The sequence below is a fragment of the Malurus melanocephalus genome, unplaced genomic scaffold, assembly GCF_030028575.1.
Source record: "Malurus melanocephalus ecotype Western Australia unplaced genomic scaffold, MMel_1.1 scaffold_219, whole genome shotgun sequence".
NCBI classification, from domain to species: domain Eukaryota; kingdom Metazoa; phylum Chordata; class Aves; order Passeriformes; family Maluridae; genus Malurus; species Malurus melanocephalus.
This window is the reverse complement of record NW_026623451.1, coordinates 114,096-132,944: the sequence shown is the minus strand read 5'-3', so window position 1 is coordinate 132,944 and position 18,849 is coordinate 114,096. Positions and strand designations below refer to the sequence as shown.

At 46.1% G+C, this 18,849-nt stretch overlaps 2 protein-coding genes and 2 non-coding genes across 5 annotated transcripts; 1 reads left to right on the top strand and 3 right to left on the bottom strand.

The window, feature by feature from the left end:
- Nucleotides 1–3,295: 3,295 nt before the first annotated feature.
- On the bottom strand, nucleotides 3,296–3,436 carry LOC130578280 (U4 spliceosomal RNA). The gene has a single exon (XR_008965856.1). It is a non-coding gene; the product is annotated as a U4 spliceosomal RNA (small nuclear RNA).
- A 591-nt stretch (nucleotides 3,437–4,027) lies between these two features.
- LOC130578279 (U4 spliceosomal RNA) lies at nucleotides 4,028–4,168 on the bottom strand. The gene has a single exon (XR_008965855.1). It is a non-coding gene; the product is annotated as a U4 spliceosomal RNA (small nuclear RNA).
- A 1,311-nt stretch (nucleotides 4,169–5,479) lies between these two features.
- Nucleotides 5,480–12,785, top strand: SIRT4 (sirtuin 4). Of its 2 annotated transcripts, none has more exons than XM_057374183.1 (5): nucleotides 5,480–5,536; nucleotides 7,721–8,226; nucleotides 8,572–8,866; nucleotides 9,968–10,171; nucleotides 10,621–12,785. In XM_057374183.1, exons 2-4 carry the CDS (start codon nucleotides 7,727–7,729, stop codon nucleotides 10,118–10,120), a joined length of 948 nt encoding a protein of 315 aa, XP_057230166.1. In that variant the 5' UTR covers nucleotides 5,480–5,536; nucleotides 7,721–7,726; the 3' UTR covers nucleotides 10,121–10,171; nucleotides 10,621–12,785. The 2 variants fall into 2 exon arrangements, with proteins under 2 accessions (XP_057230166.1, XP_057230165.1); XM_057374182.1 differs by lacking the exon at nucleotides 5,480–5,536 and adding an exon at nucleotides 5,543–5,781.
- A 3,313-nt stretch (nucleotides 12,786–16,098) lies between these two features.
- On the bottom strand, nucleotides 16,099–18,380 carry PLA2G1B (phospholipase A2 group IB). Its single transcript, XM_057374215.1, has 4 exons — nucleotides 17,907–18,380; nucleotides 17,670–17,829; nucleotides 16,824–16,951; nucleotides 16,099–16,252 (listed from the first exon to the last, which is right to left on the bottom strand). The coding sequence occupies exons 1-4, from the start codon at nucleotides 17,938–17,940 to the stop codon at nucleotides 16,131–16,133; spliced, it is 444 nt and encodes a 147-aa protein (XP_057230198.1). The 5' UTR covers nucleotides 17,941–18,380; the 3' UTR covers nucleotides 16,099–16,130.
- Between the last annotated feature and the right edge of the window lie 469 nt (nucleotides 18,381–18,849).

The window sequence follows — 18,849 nt, the reverse complement described above, 5'->3', positions numbered from 1 at the left end:
TCACTCTAGGCACAAACATGCCCAGTTTCCCCTGCTAGCACAAGTCAGACATCATTATTTCCTGTGTTAAGTCATGCTTTAATGGGAACTATCACCAGAGGGGGCAGGGAAATAGCTCCTCCCTCATCCCAGCCAATGCTTACAAATAATCAACATCCTCCAAGAAATTCTTTCCAGCTTTTACTCCATATCCAGGGCTTGTTAGAAAATAACATCCTTACCCAGATCTAAATACAATACAAAGGTAAGCAAAGACTTTCATTACATGCTCCACCATCCATGCCAAAGATCTCACCTGACATCCCCCTTGCTGGTCTCCCTCAGCAAAATGTAAAACATTATTTGGAGGGACGGTCAAATTTTCTCAAAATCCATCACTGACTGTACGATAACAACTTCAGGTTGTGTGTCCTCAGGTGAAGCAACATAAACCAGTGGCACTGACTGGTAACAGAGCAGACAGACCTTATGCCATCAGAAACATGTCCTTTCCTGGGGTCTGACTGTCTCCTCCAGCAACATGTGACAGGCTTGGGTTGTATTTTTACCTCTGCAAAAATAAAGTGCCTACTGTGCTCTGTTCATATTGTAGCCTGGTACGCAGTTTTTATTTCCAGCTTCCTATGGTGACCTTTTGGAGTCTGGAAGTGATTGCAAATCAAAAAAAGCAGTTCCTATTGTGTTTCAGGACTGAAATTAAGCTGTAGTACCAGCTAGGGTTGCACCCAGAAGAAATGGGGCAGCCCCAAGCAGCCCCCAAGCTGCTCAGTGTTAAAAACAAAATAGTTTAAAAGTCATTACTTCTAAAGCTTTTCCTGAGGCTTCAGCACCGCTTTGGAAGGGTTGGTGAGGTGGAAAGGCAGGGCTGTCACATGAGTGATACTATTCTCTAGTCACACTGCTTTTAAAACCAACCTCATTCTCACTGCACTGCTCATAGTCAGGTGCTGCTCATAACTGAATTCTTCACACACTGACATTTCTCACTTAAAATTGCTAGCCCCTAACCTTCCCATGAGAGGCAAAGAAGTAGGGGCAGGTTAAAACCCCAGCTGCCAAGACAACTGCTCAGTGTTGGCTCAAGCTAAACTCACCCAAGCAATGTTCACCCTCTCCTGTCCTTCCCAATGCCTTGAACTCCTGTTTTCTCATCATCTATCTGCTCTCTGCCTCAAACTCTCACTGACTCAGGAACACCTGCTTGCTGCTAGAAATACACAGAGCTTCCTCTTATGCTGTGCCTTGTGGCTGAGACACATTATGATTTACCCTTACCTTTCACAKAAGTTGTAACAAGAAGTCACCACCCCCATTTACAGATGGCAAGCAGGGCTGGGAACTGGAAATGAAGTCAAACAGTGAGTCAACATCAACGAAATGCTGGACTTTAGGGCTTCCTGTCTCTGCACAATCCCTGTTCAGGGTATTCCTGATCCCTGTGTCCAAAGTCCTTGTTCAAAGCATCTTTCCCTCTTGTTGAAGCATCATTTACCAGTTACAGATCAGCTCCCCAGAAGGGCAGCTTGACCCTCTGAGCACACACAAGACCCTCAGAGTAGATGGATTAATACTATCCATCCGTTCCCCATAATTTCAGAGTGGCTGCCAAATAGAGAAGTGATCCAAGCTCATTCCATAATGCCACCAATGAAAAGCACCATTATTTGCAATCTATGTAAGAGAAAAGATATAAAGCTACACTGACTTATAAGGAATGTTTAGAACTTACCTGTGCCTTTTCCAGAGTGACCTGAAACTGCAGAGCAATGACAATGCCTTCATTGCAGTGTGTGTCCTCTGTGCTGTGCCACATGAACATCATTCAAGTGGATTTAGCTCTTTCTTCAAGTGAATACAAAAAAGAAAAAAATCAGTCAGATTAGACTTAAGGCAACGTCACTAAATCACAACATGTAACTCCCCACTGAAGGTCCAATTTCATGTTTGTTGAAAGGATCTATTACAGCAAAAAGAACAAACTTGGTTCCTGACATAAGATATAGGATATGAATTTGTAATGCAGATTGAAAGGACCAAATCAGGGCATTATCACAATTATCAGACAATTCTGGCAGCAGAGATGAGAAACAATGAAGTGATAAACCCAATATTTATCAACATAGTTTATATGAATCAAAAAATTACATGAAGTGTATGATTGACTGCAAATTTCATATGCCTTTGCTATTTAACAGTGTGTCTGATTCTGCCCAAGGGGGATGGCATCCCTATGGTTCAGGTTTTGATTTCAAACTGATATTGCTGACAACAGAGAGCAAATGGGCAGGGGGGGCAAAGGTTTCACTGTCAATCTTTGGTCACTGTTGTGTATAATACCCCAGCATGGCTGAATGTTACCAAAAAAAGAAGAATTTTAAAGAGGAAACACTAATGTGTGCTACTAAGTTTTCTACTCTGCCTAGCTRTAGTTTAAAGTAGCTCTGAGCTCAGGGTCTCACCAGCAGGGCAGGAGCATCCAGATGGCACACGTGCCCATACAGAGAATGTCAGAGGAAGCCTGTCAGCAGCATAAGGTACATCTAATTCATACAAAGTGATGGAGKGCAGCTGCTTCCAGCTGCAGTGGAGCCTCAGCCCAGGGAGCTGGTGTGCAATGGTCATTAGTGTCCCTCCACAGGGTCTGCTTGGCCATTAAATCAGACAACTGCCACAAATTAGGAAGGGATGGGGTTTACTTATATAATGGGATTTGACACCARCAGCTGCTTTTTCCAGAGTAAGGATTGGTGATTTCTTCGGCAATAAGGAGTCTTTTTCTGTTGTTGGTTGGGGKTTTTTATTAGCAAGTGATGCCAAAKGATATACATAAAGAAATGCACACAAAATGGATGTTACAGTACTTYACACTAGAGGTGTTCCTTAATAGGTTTTAGAAGACTTCTGTAGCCAGCGATGCACAACTCAGACTTTCACTCTCCCCCCGGTTTCTCACTGCCTAAGCTACCTGTTGAGACGCCGAGCTTTTTGAAAGATCCCACTCAACAAGCTACACGAGAAATCGTCCTTGAGCACCTCAGCCCCCCTGCTWCTATTTTCACCGACCGATTCCTTTTTCAGCAGCTTTGAAAGAAAACGAAACGAGCTTTTTATGTAAAGGAGCCCTCACTGTATTAAATCGCGGATTTGGCGGGAGCAGACGATGACAGGGACGACAGAACAAGRGCCGTACTGTCCCACGTAATAAGATTCCACAGACTTAACCAAAGCTCCGTCAGCCAAATACAACACAACCTGTAATTTTTGTTATTCATCTATTTTTCACCACAATATTCAGTCTCCGTAGAGACTGTCAAAAATTGCCAATGCCGACTATATTTCAAGTCGTCATGGCGGGGTATTGGGAAAAGTTTTCAATTAGCAATAATCGCGCCTCGGATTAACCTCATTGGCTACGATACTGCCACTGCGCAAAGCTACCGTCAATTTCCCGCCGCCGCCACCACTGGCCCCGGGGATGCCACCTAGGTCGGGGCGAGATTTTACACTTAGCCGCTCCTCTCCGCGTTCCGCCGGGCAGCGAGCCCCRCATGCTCCGCGCCCCGCCGGGACCGGGAGGCCCCGTTCTCCCCCCGTTCTGGGCCRCCGTTAAACTCGCGAAGGCTGCTGGGAGGGGATATGCAAAATAAGCGCGACGTCACCGCGGGCAGCCCCGCGCGGAAYGAGGGGTCCGCGCCACCTCCGCCACTCCAGCAGGAGAGCCCCGGACYGTGCACCCCGGCCGGTCCCGAATGGTCACAGCCGCCGGGAAGCCCCATCCCGGCCCGAGTCCTTCCCGAGCATCTCCACCACCTGTTTCTGCAAACCACACCGTTTAATAAATTGAGGGCTCTTTTAGATAAAAAGTTAAAGTGTTGTTCTTTCAAAGGTGCTGAAGAAGCAATGGGTTCGTGAAATTAGAAGCGGAGGCGCCCCGATGCTAGTGAAAGGTTGCTTGTGAGAGAGATCTCCCAAGAAGCACATGACACTTTTATCCTTAATTGTCTATCTTTTAACCACATAAAWTCGGCCTCCGTAGAGGCTCTCAAAAATTGCCAATGCCGACTATATTTCAAGTCGTCATGGCGGGGTATTGGGAAAAGTTTTCAACTAGCAATAATCGCGCCTCGGATTAACCTCATTGGCTACGATACTGCCACTGCGCAAAGCTACCCCCTGCCGCTGCCCTCCCGGCTCCACGGCCGCCGCCCCGCCGCAGAGGTCAGAGCGTGCGGAACGGCCCCGCGCCCCGCCCGCCCGCGCTCCCCGCCCGCAGCCCGCGCCCCGCGGGGATGGCCACGGATGGACCGGGGGTGGGCAGAGGGGTAGACTGGGGGCCCGGTATCGCACCGCCGGGACCCGCGGAGGTTGCCGGGAGGGCACTATGGTAATGAGCGTCTGGGAAGGTGCTGCTTGAGTTAGGGGCAACGGGGAAATGGGGTTTGCCAGGTGCCACCTGCCCTTGCCACCCTGGTGCCACCAAAGSAAAGTCATCACCCAACAGTTTAAAAACACGTTTAAACTCTTAAAATATAAATCACTGAAAGTAATTTAGACTCACAAAGCTGCCAAAAAGAGGGTTGCATTCCACACCTCTGCCCAATGGCAGAAGGACAGGCAGGGTGGCGCCGCACACCGAGCGAGCAGAATGCGATTCTTCCTTGTGTTCACAAAACTACACACTGCTACACACAGGCTCRGCTTCACCTGAGCTTTGACATAGTTGCAAGAGACAAGAAGTGGATTAAAATTTTCTGCTTTGAAAGCAGTTTTGAACAGCTTAAAGAGAGCTTTTCCGTGAATACATTTGAAAAGCAGTCCAAATCTTCAGAAAAAACCCATTGTCTCTTAAGATAGCTGAGCATCCACTGCACCAGGCTGCTACCATGCAGCAGTCTGGCCTTCTTCATATTATTTGTTCCTCAGAAAAATAAGGCTCATTTGAAGATTTTTTTTTTTTTAAATTAAAAAAAAAAACAAAAACCAAAAAATTAAACTCCTTATTTCCAGGCAAACTGTACAAATTATCTGRTGATTGTCGATACTGACAGAGAGGCACAATGGGTTCCAGCCAGGGGGCACAGAGGCGGCAGCAGACAGGTTGGCCCTAATTCCTGCACTTGAGGAAATGTCTTTATCAGTCCTCGATGGACYTTTCCTTCTTCCATTTATTTAGTCATATTTCAAGCCTAAAACTTGTTAGTATCAGAACTAAAAGAAAATGCATCTTTTATAAAGACAGGCATGTACAATACATTTTATCAAAGCTATCACATGCATTTGTAGCAAATTAAATCGGATTTTAATCTTGCACATTTCCACGAAGGCTGCTAWGAAGCTCTGAGCGTTTTCTAATTGACTCAGGTGCTAGGATGGTAGAAACACCTTTCGCTCCCCACCCCCGCCCTTCGACACATGGGAGTTGTAGTCTTTGTGCTTAGGGCTTTCTTTTTCTCCGTGAACTACATTTCCCAGAGGGCTCCCCTTCCGGCAGGCCAGCCCTGTCCTTCCGCGGCCGGGAATGGCAGCAMCATGAAAGGTGAGTTTTCAGCGTTTTTCACCGTATCCTTCTCATTTCATTAGACGGGTTCGGTTCGGCTGTTACCCCGCCCCCGCCATTATCACAGCACAAGAGACCGGGATGACGTGGGAATCCCTCTGGATTTCGGGCCTGTAGCCGTTTGCAGAATCCTGTTTMTCTTCTGCCTTAACCTTGCCCGATYTTTTTCTGGGGAGGATCTTGGATGTGTGCTAAAAACAGACTCTAGCCTCAGCTCTCCCTAGGTACGTTTAAACAGTTTCACTTATTATATACAGAAGTTATATTTTTAAAACTGAGCACTTCCATTCTAAAAGCAGAGTGTATTGACTGKAAATATTCTATCCTATATTGTATTTCACTGGAAATATTCTATCCTTTAACTTTCTCCATAGTCCAGCAGCTTTCAAATGTATCTGCAATTTTTGCTTTCATTCTCTTGTGGGCCAACCCCTATTACATTTCTATTTAATTTCCCCTCTGAACGTTTCCTTCTGAGAGATCTTTTGATGATAAGGGGCAGGAATGAAGAGTTTTCATCAGCTAAAGCAATTTAATTACCATCAAACTGGCTTAACAGCCTTTGGGGAGCATCATGACACAAGTTACTCTCAAAGCAAATTAGTTTATTGGGAGACTTTGTCCCTTCTAATTAATTCATATGGGAAATTAAACCTCTTAGAGGGAATGCCCAACACAGCTCCTGCTAAACAGCAAAACAAATCAAAAATCATTGCAAATAGAATCACTGCTTACATACAAAAAGTAATTCAGACAATGGAGTCTGCCCAATCTTCCCTGCATTTCAACTGATGATGACAAAAAACCTTGAGAACTAAAGAGTAACTGAGCCAAATCTACTCTTTGCCACTATCATCAATTTACTATTGCAATACTTAGAGCTGAACTCCTAAAATTCAGATATATCTAAGTCCCCAGCTGCCCCCAAGTACTAGATCTTACAGTAAATGGAGCAATATTTAAATATATCTGAAGTTTAGGTGTTCAGGATATTGTCTTCTTCTATCAGTAAATAAAATCCTTCCTTGATCTGCCACATCTTGTACAAGTCCCTCGGCTGAGGGAGATTGCAGGAGGCAGAAAWACCAGACACTCAATTCCCAGGACTGTTGCTTTCAAACCTTTTTGTACATTGTATGCAAAACCATAGAGAGGCCCAAAAAAAAATAGTTTTAGAATTATTAAATGGAGAAAGAACTGCAGAGTCGTAGAAAGCCCAAACAAAATCAAAGTCCAAACCCATCCACTCATGTCTCAACAGGTCCTGCATACAATTCCAGGTTACCAATTAGCAAAGTCATCCTGCTTGTCCCCAGCAATATATGTCATTCTTCCCTTGAAGCAGGGTATCCCCCCCATTCCTACCTGCCAGGCAATTCCTTCTGCCCCACACACTTTGGATGATCTCTCTCAGAAAGCCCCTGTGTCTGCTTGAGAAGAAAAGCAGTACCCCTCCAGCTCCCACTGAGTCTGGGGAGGTGGCACCCACAAAAGAKGAGGTACCAAAGGCATTTAGACAGTGCCCTAATTATCTTCAGTCCCATTTCAAGCCCTGTTCTGGTTAGGCCTTTGTGAAAAAAAAACCCAAAACACACCACACAGGAGTGACTCCAGTCAAGGCCTTTGTCCAGGAGAAACAACATTTCAATRTTGTTTTTCTTTCTCTTCCTACATCCTGTGCAAAGGATGCGGTAAGTAGAAAGGACTGATTTGGAGCAGGCAGAATGTTAAAAAGCAGAGAAAGGGTGTCTTCTGGGGAGGAACCAGCCAGTGCCTCTGGGGTGAGGTGCTTGGCCTTCCTCCCATTTCCTCTGTGGCCTGTTGCACATATCTGGGAAAGACTTTGCATGCTCAGGTCTTTCTGGGTTCTTTACAAGTCCAATTAGGCAGCCATTCTTCACACCAGAACAGAACAGGAGGAACCCTGCAAGTCAGGGCTATGAACTSTCTGTCCTCAATGCTCAGTGTTCCACACTGCCGAAGGAACAAGCTGTCCTTGGATGGTGGGSTTTAATTAATGTTTCCAAAATAATTTGTTTCTTTACTAAAAAGAGAGCAAAGAATACTATCAGCATCATTTCCCAGAGAATCCCAAGAAAATAGCATTAAGGACATGCTTTTTGCTTTCTTTTACCTGCCATGTGTTCTGGTTTTGCCTTTTAGCTGAACATGTTCCCTGCCAGGAAGTGGTCTGGAGTTTTCAGAGTCTTCAGATTCCATCATTTCAGATCCCATTCTGTCTCCAGAGCCTCTCCAAACTTGAATTTCGTGCCAGCCTGTCTTCCCCCAGATCCAATGGAAGTGGAGGAGCTGCAGCGCTTTGTTTCTAACTCCAAGAGGCTGTTTGTAATGACTGGAGCTGGAATCTCGACAGAGTCAGGGATCCCAGATTACCGCTCTGAGGGYGTTGGGCTCTATGCCAGGACAGACAGACGGCCCGTCCAGCATGCTGAGTTTGTGCGCAGCGCTAGTGCCCGACAGCGCTACTGGGCAAGGAACTTTGTGGGCTGGCCCCAGTTCTCCTCTCACCAGCCAAACAAGGCACACCTGGTWCTAAGAGAGTGGGAGAAGCTGGGCAAGCTGCACTGGCTGGTGACCCAGAATGTGGATGCCCTTCACACCAAGGCYGGGAGCCAGCGCATGACGGAGCTGCACGGCTGCACACACAGGTACAGCTGCTGGCACAGGGGGTTGGTCAGTGGGCTCTTGCTCAGGGTGACTGACAGGCTTGCAGTGTCAGCTGCTGAGAAAGGAGGCAAAATGTCCATGCTGTGTTCCTGGAGATGATGTGCACGAAGGTGGTGTTGGGCTGGGGTGGAGAAAAAGATCACGACCTAGTGCGGGTCACAGTATGGTATTTAAGAAACATGACCACTGCTCCATTTTTTAGCGCATTGTTTGGATCACATCTTTTGAAGCCTGCATTAATTTCCCTTTTCCTAAGGAACGAGTCAGAATCGTCAGATCTTCAGCTGACATGAAACTCTCCATTAAGACTTTGCTCTGAATTTCAGGGTTTTGTGCTTGGCCTGTGGAGACCAAATCTTGCGTTCTGAGCTGCAGGAGCACTTTGAAGCTCTGAATCCTACTTGGAAAGCTGAAGCGTTCGGTGTGGCTCCAGATGGGGATGTGTTCCTGACGGATGAGCAGGTGCGCAATTTCCAAGTCCCAGCCTGCTATAAATGTGGTGGAATCCTGAAGCCTGATGTGACATTCTTTGGAGACACAGTGAGCAAGGAAAAAGTCAGTTTTGTACACCAGCGCCTGGCAGAATCAGACTCCATGCTGGTGGCAGGATCCTCTATGCAGGTAAKTAGGTCTGCCTCCCACACTGCATTCCTATTTCTCTGCTATTCTTCTGCAATGATCCCTGGTCCCACAATTTAGGACTACAGATGGCTTGTGGATCTGATCAGCCTTTGCAGAGCTTCRTTTTATTTTATTTTTACTATGGTTGGAATCTGGCTTTATGGGTGACCTGTTTGGGCTTCCCTGTCACTCTTTGCCAGCCTACCTCATGCTGCTTTAAATAATTCCTTTCAGACCTCTGCTGCCTCCTCCGTCAGGTCACAACTGTCCATAAAGGCAAGATACCTGATACAATTCATTCCTCACATTTTTTTAATATGAAATTTTTAGCCTTTGGCAGCTTTTTAGGCCTCATGGCACACTGTGGAAAATACCAGATTTTAGGATTCCTTATTAAATTCTCAATAAGAGAAATATCTCTCCTGCTTAGGATTGTGCTTTGYATCACAATGTGTTTTCTCCATTAGYSTCTTATCTATAAGGTAAGGTAGCTAAACAACAGGGGTTTCTAAACTCATAGAAGCTTTTGTAATAGTGTTTGTATAAGATAATTTTTTTCAGAAACAAGTTCTATTACATTAAAAAAAAAACCTTACTCTTAATGCCTCTCAGAAGGAGATAAAACCAAGGCTGTCTGATTGTGATTCTCTTGGCTTCAGRATACTGGATACAAATTCCTTGAGCTTGCACTTCTTAAGCTTATAATCCTTTGTACAGAAATGATTGAAATGCCTTAGGTTCGTTCTTGTACTACCTAAGCTGKGCCATGGTGAGAACCATCAAAGTGCAGCATTTAAGTACCTATGATAACTAACAAAAACTGCTGCAGAGATTTACTAAAAGACAAGGACATTTCCCTTCAATGTGTTCCGAAGTTTCAGTTTCTAAGAAACTGCAAATCCTTCACTGACAGAGGTTAAAAGCTGTTCTTTTCAGTGCACTCTAAACAAAGATATTTCCTACCTGAGCTGAGTGCAGCTGCCTAACACAGCATGTCTGTACAGCCCCKTTTCCCACTGCCAACAGCAAATATTTTATTCCTTTCTGTAACTCTTCTTTTGCCTAAGCTGCCAGTAATTTTGTGTTCTGGTACTCCTGCAGGTATACTCTGGTTACAGGTTTGCTCTTGCTGCCCGGGAGAAGAAGCTGCCAATTGCAGTCCTTAACATTGGGCCCACCAGGTTAGATCACTTTGCATCCTTAAAGCTGAATTCCCGCTGTGGAGAGCTGCTGCCTTTGATAGTTTGCACATGACCCAACCGGCTGAGCTTCAGTAGCTATCAGGATTAAGGTTATTTTTACAAGGTGAGTACCTTCCCTGGTCAGTCACCTTACAGGTTAAGAATATGGGCTCCTGGCAAATGCTGAGACTGAGATGTACTGAGTGACAGSATGTTCCCACACTGTGTACCAAAAGGTGGCTGCAAATTTTAATCTGTAACTAGTCTGCTTTAATGGGCCCTAATATTGTTTCCCACAATCACAAACAAAAAACTAAGTGCTTGCACTCCCAGAGAATTGGGCAAGAATATGCAGAAGAGTCAGCAGTGTAGGATGCCAGTCCATTTGTTTCTATTGGGAAACTACAGGGGATCACCTCTAGTTCCAGAGAACCTGATCACAACTATTGTCTTTGCAACTGACAATTCAAAAGCTGTTCCTTATTTAATTGGTCCCGCTAATCCTAATCAAACACTGCTGTGTAAAATAATCAATTCAATTGATAAAGCAGCTTCTTCCTTCCTCTCCTACAGGACTCATCTTCAGAAAGGGAAAAACTCCAAGAGGCAGTAGTGAGATCAGTGCACGACCGCTGAGGGCACCAGGAGAGGGCAGCAAGTGTCGCACATATCAGCCTCTCCAGTTCTCCCCCTTGAAACTATCTCCACTTACCAGGAAATAGAACGATGATGGAAAAAAAGTACTTTTCTGCCTTACCTTGCCGTTGTAAACAGTGCCTTTTCATTCACTGGGACGGGATAATTGTTCTGCCGTATCTGAGGACAAAGTACCTTTCTTGTAAATGGCCCCAGAGGAGAAGGGGGACAGGGATTTTGACCAGGTAATTTGAGGCTATAGCACAGGAGGGCGATGTGGGAAAGCAGGACACTGCTGGGGGGATCCAATGACACTGGTGGGAAACTGTAGTGTGCAAAGAGGAAAGGAGGCAAGAGGTACTGCAGTTGTCATTTAAAAGAAAAAAGGTTGAAAATAAAAGCTGAACAACAACACTGTTCTTCTAAGAGACTATTTGGAAGCACAGGCCATCAGGCTGATGTCTTCCAGCAAGGAGGGGAAGTCAGTATTTCTCTCAACTGTCAGTTGACAAGCTAAACTGCTTCCTATCTGACACCTTTAAAAGTTAAATATTGTTGAGATGGCAGAGGAGTTACTTTAAGCTAATCTGACCAGCACTTTCARCAAGGCGGCTACATTTTCCAGGATGCATATTTGGAAGATGTTATTTAATTAATGAATAGCTAAGAAATCAATTAAAATTGTTTACAAGATTGAGACTATCTGCATTGTAATTTTCTCTCCCTCCTGTGATTTATTTAAGTACATTCTCAGTAGCCAGTTTAGATTCATTTTTTTCCATTGCAAAAATGCAGGATGTCATTACTAGCAACCAATGAATTAAGAGAGAAATAGAATTAAATCTGTGCAGTAGGTCTCCCTCAGGAGGCAATCTCTATTAATAGGTGCTATTTCCACACTCATAACAGGAGATCYATCACTAGTGGATAGCCATTTTTTGTTGATCTTTAGGGTGATATTGTAAGCCATATCAAACCATTTACCAAGTAAAATACAAAACCTGGCACAAACTAGGACACTAAATTTTTGATCTGACCATCTGCATGAGTCTACCATTCCCCTTCTGGCTCTGAGGGACTTAATTGTTGGAGTTTTCCAAGTGCCCCTCCTACTCTACAAGAAACATACCTTGTACTAATATTTTGACAAGAACTGTAACAAGCAGTTGGRAACAAGGATGCCAGAGTCATCTGCTACAAGGTCAAGTAGCAAAGCAAGGACAACCAACCACATGATGCAAAGTTCATTTTTGCTTTGTTGTCTATTCAAATCCATGCCCGGAAGGAGCAAATCAGGCAGAGAATCTAAGGGATACATAAGGCACCCAATTTCTGCAGAAGGTAGAGGGCATTAAGATGTTTAACATAGTTCAAGATTGGCTGTATTGGGTCAGAGGAGAGACAGTTTCACTTAGAAGCCAAGCAAGAACAGTTCAGGACTCCCACCTGCATTCTGCTCTCATTGAATGGTGATGCCACTTTCCAGTGACTCAGTGTCTGTTGTTTGGCAGTAAACAAAGCTCACCGATGTCACTCCATCTTTAGCTTTCCTGTCCATAGTACAGCTGTCCCACTAACCAAAGCTATTGCAGAAATCATGCCTAAAGCACAGCAGAGTCTCCACATACTCATGTTTTCTTCCCTGTAAGAAGAGACACTGATGCCTCCTTAGCAGAGGAACTGGGGCTGAGTTTCTCACTATCCACATCRTCTTCTCCCCCTCCTTGAAACTTGCATGACATTGGTGTGTCAAAACCAGAGGCTGCAGGTTTAGTGCCAGTAGAGCCAGCATTTTGAAAAGGTGTGGGAGCATTGCCAAGCAGTCTAAAGCAAGTCKTGGAATTAGCTCTGTGACAGGTAACTAAATCTTCCACACCCACCCCTGYCTCTTCTCTGGTTCTGCAGCTGAGCCTGTGGGAAAGGAGACAGGATATCTCTTCAGCATCACTATCAGATGAGTCATTACCCCAGCTCTCCACTGATTATACTTTTAAGCCACCAGGACAGTGACTTACAAAAAAATGAACATTACAGTAAATTTCCTGTGCATGGTTTATTACTATGTGTAAATGAGTATACAACAACATCTAGAACTATATGAGGCTGAGATGAAGAAGTTTCCTTTTTTTCTGCAAAATTGATCCAGTAGTACTAAAATTTACTTCTTTTAGAGCAGGATCAGAGCACCTCACTCCTTAACATGCTCCCCAAGATACCATTAAGAAATTTGCTCAAGTGAGAAATGCCTGAGAGAGCCTAAAATTCCTACATCAAAAACCATGACATGAAATGAGCYGAATCAACAGCTTTTGCTCTTCCCTTTTTCTTACATATGTTTCTCCTAAAGTTTGGATAGAGGAGCTGAGAGTACCTTATAATGGATTTTTCTTCTGCTCCTCTGAAAGTGGGGTTGGATTTACCCAGAGCAAATAAAAGCTATTTCCTATTTGGCAAATCTTGTCTTTGTTTCTGGGCAAATTCTCAGAGCACACTGTAATTGAGTCCAGCAGCCTGATGAAGGTATTTCACATACTGAGCTCCAGTGAGGGCAGCACAAAACGCAGATGGCCCAGGGAGTTTGGTGCCTGTGGTATTAAGTGCAGCCTTCTACATCTTACAGTCAGATTGCTCCTATAGACACACCTGCTCGTTCAGTACTTCTGAAAAATGACCCCAAACCCTGGCCATGAAGAACATGAGAGGTTCAGTGGAGTGAAGGTGACTAAATCCACCTTCTAGAGTGTGCTTCTTCCCCTGTGACTGCCTTGGCTGTCACCCATTCCCAGCCTTTGCAGCAGGCAGGTAAACAGCACAGTCAAGCCAGATGGGCTTTAAAACCACTGTTCCAGACTCTTCCTGCAATTCTGTGAACAGCTCCCTGTCATCTCCCTCCCCACTAAGGAAAGATACCCCAGTWCCACTTTCTGCACTTCTTCCCTTCTGCACTACTAATTAGACAATGGCAGAGTAAAAGAGAAGCTGAGCCTGAAGAGGATGAGCAMCAGTGCGAGTGTCTGGAATTGGTCTCCAGGCCCAAACAGAAACYGACACAGGATTATTACCAGGAGCAGAGTTGTTTGCTCTCTGCATGTCTCCCCTCAGCTGGAGCACTCTTTTTCATCTGTGCAATGCCCATRTAGTAAAGAGTAGTTCAGCTCTCCCTGCAGAGAGTGAAAAATCTTGGCATAGGAAACAACAATAGAGAAAAGGAAGATAAGAGACTGAGACTTCAGTTCTGCWGTATGAGTCCACAGGGCTGCTGTCACTCTAGCATATCACGCACCAGCTGTGGTGCTGTGTASGGCCTCAGTACAGGGATAGATACCTTGTGTTCCAGGTGCTCCCTTTCTGGTTTGGAACAGAAGTACAGGCCAGCATGGCAGAAGATCTTCACACACTCCTTGTACTACCATACACTGGCAGTGAACCAGTTCAGGCACTTACTAKCCCTGCTCTTGGGCTCTTCCCACAACGTTCCTCAAAGCCCTAATGAGCAGCTTTGCACAACCCCTTSAGCCTCCCCACCTGTGCTGTTCATTAGGGCCTGACACTCTGCATTATGTGGGAAGGCTCCCCATGGATGGGGAGGATGTTTGGATTTAATRGWAGGTCTTTCACATCWTCAAAGTGGCATGGAAATGAGAGCRTGATCAAGGRAMCAAACATAAGTGCAGGCTTATAAAATCTGTATGGAGTAAGACTGATACAGAATGAATGTTAGCCTTTATCTATCCACAGGGTTTATCTATGGAATGCTAGCATGCCCCAAATGCTGAATGCCAGTAGATATACTGCTCACCTCAAATCTAGATTTCCTGCTACAGGCAAAATTCATACGAACAGAGACTGAAATGCTTCCAATGCACCCCAGCAATCTTCCCCACTTGTGACAATACAGCTCAAAAGTGCAGGGTTCCTTCATGATAGTGATATTTTACTATTTTTCTCTGCAATGAGGTTTATCACTTATTACTACAAGGGGATTTTAGTAACATTTACTTAGGAGATTTACTGTTCTAGAAACAACAATTTCAGAGAATTTTAAGTTAGTATGCGAGTACAGGAGACCTCATCTTGCTCTTCCAGCCCTAAAAATGATTCATTTTGGCCATATGATGGGATCGCATCCAGGATCCTCAAGATTTTTGTGGAGGACTTGAAGTACTSAGTGTTTCCAGAAAATTAATGTACMCAAACACCTGAGGAAAAATAAGCAATGAATACTGGTACAAAACTAGGACTCAATCTAAATGAGTCCCATAAAATGCAATGTCTGGCTGTCAGTCTTTTCTCCTTTTTTAAGGAAAAAAAAAAGAACAAAGTGAAAATTCACTATCATTTCTCATTATCATTCTAATACCCTCAAAGATATATACCTTCAGTAGGAAAGATTGCAAGTAGCTTCCAATAACATATCAAGACAGCTTCTTCCTTCACCTTTTGTTTCTCATTTCCTAGAGCCCTCTCAGATCCTTGGATTCTGCTCCATGTTTGGGTACAGATCATTCTGATGATGAACCAGGGCCCTCCTCCTGACCTGCCAGCAAGCAGAGCTATGTACAGACCCTACCCCAGGAGCTCACCCACACCTCCAAAAGCCTCTGCCGGCAAAACCAGTTCCAAGGATGGGGGGCACAGGACCCTGGAAGTACTGGAAAAGTGGGGCAGAGGGGTTCCCTGCCTTCCAGGCCAACATTACCTCCTTCTGTGCAGGTCCTGACTGGGAACAGTGCCTCCTCTGCAGCTCCTGACGCGGAACAGCGCCRGGCAGGGATAGGGCTCCCCAGGGTGAGCACACAGGAGCCCCTCAGGCATAGGGAGCACCAAATGGCTCAAGACCCTCACGCAGCGATGCCCCGGGAAAGAAGGACAGCTGTGTTGTGGCTAACACGTGGGCAGCCCGAGGCGACGGCGGCGGACCAAGGGCGTGAAGGGCGCCCTCAAGAGCCCAGGGAGGGTGAGGGCGGCCGGGAGGGTGAGGGCGGCCGGGAGGGATGTCCTGAGGAGCCTCGGGAGGATGAGGGCGGGCAGGAAGGGCGCCCTGAGGAGTTCCGGGCGGGCGGGAGGGGAGCCCTGAGGAAACTCGGGAAGGTAAGGAAGAGAGGGTCGCTCTGAGTAACATCGAGAGGATGATGGCGAGCAGGGACGATCGCCCTGAGGAGTCTCGGAAGAGTGAGGGCGGGAAGCCGCAAGCCCMTCCTCAGCCCGTACCCGCGAGGTACCTGAGGGGAGGGGCGGGGCCGGGCACGCGAGGCCGCGAGCAGCTGCGCCCCGCCCCCGCCGCCTCCAAGGGCCAATCAGCGAACGGGGGGCGCCGCACGCGCCGCACCTTCCCTCACAACCAGCCCCCCCCCCCCCCTTTCGCGCGGCGGTGGAAGGCGGCAGGGAGTGCCGGTTTAGTTTAATTATTTATTTGGTCCTGCGGCCGCCTTGAGGCACGAGTGCGATTATTTGCAGTATTTATCTGTGTCCAGCTCCTTGTGCTTGGGGTTGTAGGGCGCCTTGGCGAAGCACATGGCAGCGGCGCGGTCGCAGTTGCAGATGAACATGGCGCACTCCTTGTTCTTGCCTGGAGGAGAACGAGAGGAGCGATCAGAGCCCGCAGCTCCTTCGCCAGGCGCTGCAGTGGCTGGGGATTGCATTTCTGGTGTCATGGTGTACCCCTTTCACTCCTGCTATTGTTTTGCCTGGGCTTCTCCCTGCTAACCCACTGCACCCAAAGCTGTATACTTAAGCCCAGCCATCTCCTTGCCCGTTCCTTCCCTGCAGCCTCTCTGCTTTTACCTCCATTCCAGAGCCCTGTAAAGGCTCCACTATTCATCAGTGGTGTCTGGCAGAAGCCATGTAACAGTTCCCGGCCATTCAATGGCCCCCAGAAAGGTACTCAATCCCCTGGAGAGTAGATAGGCTTCCCCATATCCTGTGATACCACACATCTTCATAAACCTTAAATTGTGGGTTAAATAGAAAATACTCATTCCAGTGCCTGTGTGAGGTGCCCTCTTTCTAGCAACTAGTTCYCCTGGCAAGAACTTGCACTGTGCCTTTCTGCCACAGAGGGGGGAGTGTCACACAGCCCTGCTCCTTCCTAAGAGAGACTGCAGAGCATCAGGAGTGGAGTGATGTGGAATTAGACGTACTGCTACATGTGATCTGCCCATCAGAGCAGCTGTAACGGTACAGTTTAGTGTAGGGGTTGTCCAGGAAGAATCGGCAGGATTCKATCTTCTTTGCCTCTGTGTAGCAGTTATCATGTATTTGGCAGCACCTGGGAAACAAGGAGAAAAACTTCAGAAAATATCAGAATTGCAAGCTCAACTGACCTGCAAGACACAATGCAAATACATTAGATTTGCTTCAACAAACAATAAAAAGATACCCAGTGATAAGAGGGCAGACGCCAAGGACCTCAGAGGGATACAGCCGGCTCATGGTCCAAGAGGTGTGTGGTACATGTGTGCAACTGGAGCACCTTCACAGTTGTCTATTTGGCATAGGGAAAGCAAGAGCCAGTGTTTACCCTACACATCCCTCAGTGTGTGGTAGTTTATGAGCTCTCAGCCAACATAATCCAAGTCTTGGCTGCCAGACTTGTGTGATCCCTAAATTGCCTGTGCCATTTCCTAGCATTTTGCAGCCTAGCCCTGCACGTGTTGATGGTCAAGCACGGGGAGACTGTGCAGAGCTTCATCTGCGCTACTGGCATAACACTGCTGCTGCAAAAAAAAAAAAATGCTGGAATGAGCACACTGTGCTGTGATGCCAGAGAAGAGAAAGCAGAGTTGCACTAGTTATATCTTTTCTTAGTAATAAGGCATCAAGGTGTGATAGTGCACATCCTTTTYCCCTTGAATCCATCTGTGAGAGAAATGTTCACAACAGACAGAGAGTTTTGYAAATGTTCATAGGCAGGGCCAGCTAAGATGAAGCTGAACCAGGGAAGTACAAGCAAGGAAAGAAGTTTGTAAAAGCAAAGTCTTATGAACCTGTCAAGCTCGTCCACCGGAGTGCCGCTGCCCCCCAAGCCGCAGTAGCAGCCGTAGTCAGCAAAGTCCAGCAGCGGGTGGCTGCTCGGCAGGGTGCACTTGATCATGCTGCGGAACAGCCACACGGCCCGGGGCGAGACCTCGGTGCTGGCTGCACCCACTGCAGAGAGAGAGACACACAGGGTGGTTAGAGTCAGGCCCGGGGGTACCCCTGCAAAGGCGAGGGCATCTACACACCTGACAGCAGGAAAAGCAGGGCCAGGAACTTCATTCTCGCAGGACTTGATACAGAGACTGGTGCTAAGGGAAATGGGTCTCTTTATATGACAGGCTCACCTTGACATGGGTATGAGATAAAGCAGCCAGTATTTATGTTACTAAATGCAGACTCCTTCCATCAGAGGCTGTGGGCRGCAGGTTGTGGCGTGACCAGTTGAAGGCCAATTGAGTTAAATCCATGAAAGCCGGAAAGGCAAATATTTGCTCTCTAGGTTTTTGCTATTAAATTCTTGTAGTGCTACTATTAGAAGTCAGCCTGAAAGATCTAGATATTTGTAAGGGGTCTTAACTAAAAAATAATAGCAGTGTGGTAGTTGAATTAGAAATTTCTGGCACACTAATAACCACCTGCCRCTAATACTTGCATCCTCTTTTTATGGTATCCCACTTATTAATTCTGTATCTCTCCATGAGTTCTCCTGGTGTAATTCCGAGAATAAGGTACAGGTTGTCCACTCACATCAAATGACCATTTGGCATGAGCTGAACTGAAAAAAAATTCAAGGTGTTCTTTACTTTAAAACCATAGAGGAGAAGGAGAGATTACTAGGCAAGAAACAGGAGCCAAGTGACCTGGAAAACCTCTGTACTTGGCTTAAACGAGTAGTGTCTGGTTTTATGTGGCCTTAAGCAATTTACACTGGAAATGAACCGGGCTTAGAAGTTTCAATGTACACAGCAACCTTCAGTAACTTGGACAAGTTTCTCTTTTTCCAACACCCATGCAGAACCCAGTTAAGAACTTTTGGTTCTTTAYGCCAAGGGATGAGGTGAGATGGGAACCTTGAAAGAAGTTCAAAAAATGAGTAAAAAAAGGCTTCCTGGAATCACCCAGGGGTAAGTAAAAACACTGCACTTAGATCCCAGAGGCTGTGGCATTTTCAGGGCTATAGGTTTGGCA